The following is a 6,786-nucleotide window of genomic DNA, read 5'->3' on the forward strand; positions in this document are numbered from 1 at the left end:
CTCTTCATTAAATGTTCCATCTTTTCCTTTGCAACCTGCCCTTACACAACATCCTGAATCAAGAAAAGTGGATCTTCTATAGAAGACATTATAAGGATTTCTATAGAAATCACACACTACATCAAAAGATCCAAAGTGAACTCTGGGATATAAGGAACTGAACTAAAAGAGGTTGAACAAATCATTTATTCTGAATGTAAATTTATGCCAAAAGGAATGCCCCCTAATTGGGTTTTTCTGAATGCATCTGTCAATCATATTTTTGGTTTCCTGTCTCCTTTTTCTTTTCTTCCCACCTTATCCCTAAAATAGTTGTAATTCCCTCTATTCAAGGTACAATATTTCATACACCTCTAGTTTGATAATCTTTAGATGTATATGCTACATATGGGGAATGATTCATTGGGGAGACCTGACATGTTCATCTCCCAGAAACTCCAAGTGAGGAGATTTTAACATGTTGGTCTCCCAAAGAATCAAAGGGGGGTAATTGTGTGAAGGACATCATCTCCTAGTATCACATATAGGATGTTGTCCTGCCTGCATCTCTGCTTTCCTGGAGCTACATCAATTATGTCAACTAGACTGGTCACTTAGTTATGTAACCTAATTTGCATGACTCTGAATTTGAACTAGATGTAGAGGGAGAGGTTAAAAAGAATTGAAGGAGGAAGTTCTCATACTCTTTGTCTGCTTCCTGGTCAAAAAGATAGCTATGAAAGGCCATGTTGGGAGCACCCATGTGGGAACTTAGATGAGGCTAAAATCTCTTATATTTCTCATCCCTTACCTATCCAAATCATTCTAATAAACTTTATAAAATTCCAAGGGCCAGTCTCTTCATTTTAATTCTTATACTAATAATTTGAGCTTTCTAGAAGTGGAAGATGTTCCCTAGATAGGTGATGTCTCCCTCCATGGGGACCATCAATCAGAGGATGGATAACCACTAACTAGATTTCCTTAAATCCAAATCCATCACTTTTTACATAATATCATGCTATCTTGCTAGAAGTCTTAAAGAAACTTCCCAAACTATATTTGGCTTAGAGTGGGAGGGAAAATAAATATGCTATCATTCACTTATTATTTCAAGGATACCAGTGAAATGTTAAGTATGCCCATCTGTTTTTTTCTCATTCTCACTATATAAATGAGATACCTTCCTTTCTCCTCCTATGACAGTGACAGGAAGAGCTAGCTGGCCAATGCCCTGCCTCTACCAACAGTCTGGGGGTCTTCTAGAGGTGGTGAGGTGAATAAAGAACCAGGAGAACCAGTGATGCATTGACAATCAAAGCCAAGTTCATTGAGGGGAGTGCTGACATTTATAGGCAGCTGGGTTACTATCCAAACATATCCATCCACATGGTTGCAGGCAATATTTTCATAGGAACAGATAGCCAATCACAGAGAGTCTTGAGGAGGACAATACAACCTGTCAGGTTATTAATCTATTGGGTACAATCTGCACTGTGATTAGAGGATTCAGGGGTATCCATAAGATACAGGAAAACACACACAAGATGATATCTCTTCTGCTAGCCCAAACATGTTCTGTTAGCCTAAACACACCCTTCTTACCCCAAATATGTCTTAGGTTCAGTCCTAGGTCATTCCTAGTTCATTCACGTATCTTCAATGTATTTGGTCCTTTACTTAGGGACCCTATAACTTAGAGGCCCTATCACTCCTATACATACTTGATATCTTTAGTCATAATACCCAATTGAAAGTCATCGTCATTGGTAAATATACCACCTTGAACATGGTATCTCTCTATTTTCTCTTAGATTATTTGGAATCTTGATTCTACCAGGTTTGTGGTGCCATGATTCTCAAACACAAAAATGGGAGGTGAGTAGACACAAAAAACCATTGAACCTTTGAGCCTCAAAGAGTACCTCCTAGGATTGCCTCAAAGAAAAACCATAGAAAAAGCTACCACTACTGTAATGAGTTTGAATGTCGATTGCTATAAAGAAAAAAGAGACGAATTCCATGCTATTTCAATTTCATTCTAAAGGAACATATATTTCTTTAGATATTCATTAGACAAAAGGTTACTGGAGATAGGTGCATGACATAGGTACCAAAAGGATTTCAGAAGCCAGAGAGGTGACAAATTTTTGTCTGAATCAGGGTGCCTAAGACTTAAAAAGGCCTCAGTAGAATGGAAATCCAAAGTCATTTTAATAATTAACTCCTGTTATTCTGAATTCCAGGAAGAGAATCATTGCTTGAAGTGAGGACGAGTTCCATTGGGAGGTGATGACTTTAGGCAGCAAAAACAGGAGCTAGAATGGCTAAATAATATATTCTGATATTTCACAGAGTTGAGTGTGGTTTTCTTTCTCTACAGCTCTGTAAAGACATAACTTTTTGTCCAGAAATTCCTCACATTTTTCTTCATCATACCCGATAGGCCTCATAATGCTGTTGGCAGAAAAAAATGGGCAAAGATTAGAATGGATTTTGTGAAACTGATGAACAATTTATTAAGACTCTTAACCTTATTCCAGACAGCCTCTGATCATGAACCACTCTCTCTCTCTCTTCAGCCACATCTGAAGTCATTTTAATCCTCCCAGAAGTATAGATGGAGAGCCCAATAGACACTAGGTGCTAGTTAGTATGCTCTAAAGCTGAGAGTTAAACACCAAACTTGTCCTGAGTCACATGACTAATAAGCTTCTCATCTTGGATTTGAATAGAGAAGACTAATAGAAATTAGATTACAAAAAGGAAAGAACCTAAGTCCAAACTTTCCTTTTTTTTTAACATATGACACTAATCTGAGACTAAGTGGTCAAGAAACTTGGTCAGGTCACACAGATGATCAATTTTGGAGATTTAAATAGAAAAAGTATTGCAGGTCCTAGATTTCAAATATTAATGGACCTTAGAAATCATCAAGTCTAAACTTTTCTCTCGCTCCTCCCTTCTCTTCCTGCTTCACTTCCTTTCCCTCCTCTTCCCTTCCTGCTCATTATGCTCCTTCTCCATCTTTTTTGACAAATTAGGAATCTGAAACTGAGAAGAGAGAAAGAACTTGGCCAGAGTCACAGGGATAATGAGGTGATGAATTGGAATTTAAATAGAAAAGAATTATAGATGCTACATTCAAAAAGGAAGGGACTTTAGAAGTAATCAATTCCAAACTCCTCTTTTTTAAGAGGAGGAAACAGAGACTGACAGACATCAAATGAATATTCCACTATCACACAGATAAAATGTATATGTCTGAGCAAATTCTTGAACTCAGGCCTTCACAATGCCAATCCCAATGCTCTTTGCATTGTTTGCACTGGGGAGGTTAAAGTCTTGCAGTATCCTGCCCTGATGCAATCACATCCAGAATTTCATATTCTCTTGCCTATTTACAGGAGGACCAAAATGATAGGAAATAAAACATGCCCTAAAAGGGTCAATGCAGGAATCCTAGCTCAGAGAAAGGAAATGTGTGACTCAGGGAAGAAAGAAGAGACTGGCTCAGCTTACTTGGCCTCAAGGGGCAGAACTGAGATCTCTGGATGAAGGCTTAGAAGAGTTTGTTTTGAAGGGCAAAGTGAAGAAAGCTTCCAAACCCTGAAAGCTCTCCAGAAGGAGGAAGCGTTACCCTCACTAAAGGCATTCAACAAAAGCCAAATGGCCACTTATTAGGTGAGGGCTTCTAGTTCCCAGACAAATTCTACTCCATGGCCTAAGAAGTCCCTTTCCACTCAGGGATGTTGTGATTTTATGTCTGACCATTTAGGGTTTGCTTTGAACTCACATGTTACAGCACTCAATTCCATTTTCAAGACAATCACATGTTTCACATTCATCATCACTCCATGTAGAATACAAGTAATGAAATACACCTTGACCATCTGTGCAACCTAAGAGAGAACAAATGGCAAATCCTCTGTTAAACTGCAAATAATGCCTCTAGAAAAGATTTTACCAAGTTCTTAAGGTTATCTTGAATAGTACATCCAAACACCCCAACAATGGAAAATATGGGCCATTAAAAAAAAAAAAAAACTCTTACCTTCCATCTTAGAATCAATAGTGTCTATCCCTTCCAAGACAGAAGAACAATAAGTGCTAGATAATGGGTATAAAGGTATTTGCCCAGTGTCACACAATTTGGAAGTGCTTAAGGACAGATTTGAACCCAGGATCTCCCACTTCTAGGCCTAGCATTCTATCCTCTGAGACATATAGCTGCTCGAATATGGGTCATTATTAAAGACTTCCAAAGGAAGTTCTACAGTTTCCCTTGGCAACATCCTCCTACACTTCACAGCCCATCAAGTCAACAACAGCCCTAAAATCAGTTAATAAGCCTTCATAGTAACAAGTGGAAATGTCCAATACTCTTCTTTGGAAGATATATGATAGCAGATCAACAGTGGGACATAAACTCCATGAAGGCAAGGATTTTTCTTAGGGTTTCTTTTTCTTTCCATCTTAATTTTCTTCCCATGATTAATTTTGGCTTTGAAGCTTCAACCTTTTGCACCCAGGAGTTGCTTAATAGATGATTGTTGAATTGAGTGACTAAGTAAATGCCTGAGTCACAGGGAGGTCTCTTGATTGACCCAGCAGCCCAAAGGCAGCCCAGGGCCAGAGGTGGGACTTAAACTTAGGTCTTCCTGACCCCAATTGTAGCTCTCTATCCATTATACCATGCTTCCTTGTATAAAATATATCATACAAAGATGTCATATCTTGACATTTTAGGAGAGAAGGAAATTGGGGAGGAAAGACCTTTTATGTGTGTTTTAACACTTGCTTCTTTTCTCCATCTCAGGCACATCTATAGCTTAAATCCACTTTTCCCACCCTTTGTCCACTATTTCTATTCCATGGATCTTGGGACCAATGGACACAGATACACTATCCAAGCCTGTCCCAGTCACTTTTTTCATACTAAACAAATTCTCCTACCCCTAAAAATAGAAATAGTGATCAAAGATTTACCTTCTGATTCATTGCCTCCATTGATCTTCATTTGAGTAAAGGTGCAGTTAGCATCACACAATGTCACAAAGATAGTCCAGGAAAGGAGAACAGCTAGTAGAGCATTCTATTTTTTTTAAAAAAAAGGAAAATATAAGGCTAGTCAGGTTGAAGAATAATTGGTTGTTTTTGTTTTTTAATTTCTGACCATCTCTTTTTTTTTTCAACATTCACCTCCCAATATACTCATCCTCTTCCCAGCAACAAACTCTTCCTTTATGACTCAGTTTCAGCTACACATGGAAGAAGCAGTGGGAATGAGAACCCTGAGGTCCAGCAGGTTTCACCTGAATAGATCTGGGCATTTATCTGCAAAAGGAAACTGGTGGTGCCACACTACAGTTCTTCCCTACCATGTCCACCCCTATTGGGCACAAGTCTTCAGAGGTAGGGCAACTGGACTGAGGAGAGAAGGGCCATGGTGATAACTCCCATTCTGCTTAAGCCTGTCCTCCAAAGCCCAAGGTGATGTGGACTCCTGTCTCCTGTGTTCTAGAACTACAAGGAGTAGGTCAATAAGTTCCATGAAGTTTGTGAATGAAATGAGCAAGATCCACTTCTCTCATCTATCTTAACAGGCCTTTAAGATATAGCTGCTTGAGTATCATCTGCAATGTGGATAAGATCTTCCCAATAAGATCAGGAGTGAAGCTGGTGTGTCCATTCTCATCACTACTATTTAATATTGTACTAGAAATGCTAGCAATAGCAATCAGAGAAGAAAAAGAAATTTAAGGAATCAAAGTAGGCAATGAGGAACTATCACTCTTTGCAGATGGCATGATGGTTCAATAACTTTAGCAAAGTTGCAGGATACAAAAAGATCCATATAAATCATCAGCATTCCTACATTTTCCCAGTAAAATCCATCAGCAAGTGTCATAAATAGAAACTCCATTTAAAATTACTCTACACAAAATAAAATACCTGGGAATATAATTGCCATGACAAATGCAGGAGTTATATGAACCCAACTATGAAACACTCTTCCCACAAATAAAACTAGATCTAAACTATTGGAAAAATATCAATTGCTCCTGGATAGGATGGGATCATATCATAAAAATGACAATTCTACCTAAATTAATTCACTTATTCAGTTCTAGATCTATCAAACTACCAAAACACTGTTTTTATAGAATTAGAAAAAAATTATTACAAAGTACAACTGGAAGAACAAAAGATCAAGAATATCATAAATCATAATCATAAAAAAAATGTGGAGGGTGGCCTAGCTTTACCAGATCTCAAACTGTTAAGCAGTGATCATCAAAACTATATGGTACTGACTTAGAGACATTAGGCTTAGATCAACATCTTACACCCTTTACCAAGATTAAGTTGGGTAAATGCCTTAAATATAAAAAGGGAAACCATAAAGAAATTAGATGAACATAGAATAGCATATCTCTCAGATCTATGGGAAAAGAAGGAATTTAAGGCCAAACAGGAGATAGAGAACACTACAAAATATAAAATAAATAATTTTGATGATTTTATTAATTGAAAAAGTTTCTGTACAAACAAAACCAGTGCAACCAAAATTAGAAGTGAAACAACAGATTGGAGGGAAATTTTATAACAAAAACCTCTGACAAAGTTCTCATTTATTACATTTATAAGGAGCTGAATCAATTTTACAAAAAATCAAGACATTTCCCCAATTGACAAATGGCCAAAGGCCATGAATAGGTAGTTTTCAGATAAATAAATCAGAACTATCAATAAGCACATGAAATAGTGTTCTAAATGTCTTGTAATTTGAGAAATGCAAACCAA

General features: G+C 37.5%; 1 protein-coding gene across 1 annotated transcript; it reads right to left on the reverse strand.

Moving 5' to 3' along the window:
- Nucleotides 1-1,950: 1,950 nt before the first annotated feature.
- Nucleotides 1,951-5,466, reverse strand: LOC103105059 (beta-microseminoprotein A1-like). The gene is made up of 3 exons (XM_007478049.2): nt 4,969-5,466; nt 3,776-3,881; nt 1,951-2,436 (listed from the first exon to the last, which is right to left on the reverse strand). The coding sequence occupies exons 1-3, from the start codon at nt 4,997-4,999 to the stop codon at nt 2,307-2,309; spliced, it is 267 nt and encodes an 88-aa protein (XP_007478111.2). The 5' UTR covers nt 5,000-5,466; the 3' UTR covers nt 1,951-2,306.
- Between the last annotated feature and the right edge of the window lie 1,320 nt (nt 5,467-6,786).

This window comes from Monodelphis domestica, chromosome 1, assembly GCF_027887165.1.
Source record: "Monodelphis domestica isolate mMonDom1 chromosome 1, mMonDom1.pri, whole genome shotgun sequence".
Lineage (NCBI taxonomy): Eukaryota > Metazoa > Chordata > Mammalia > Didelphimorphia > Didelphidae > Monodelphis > Monodelphis domestica.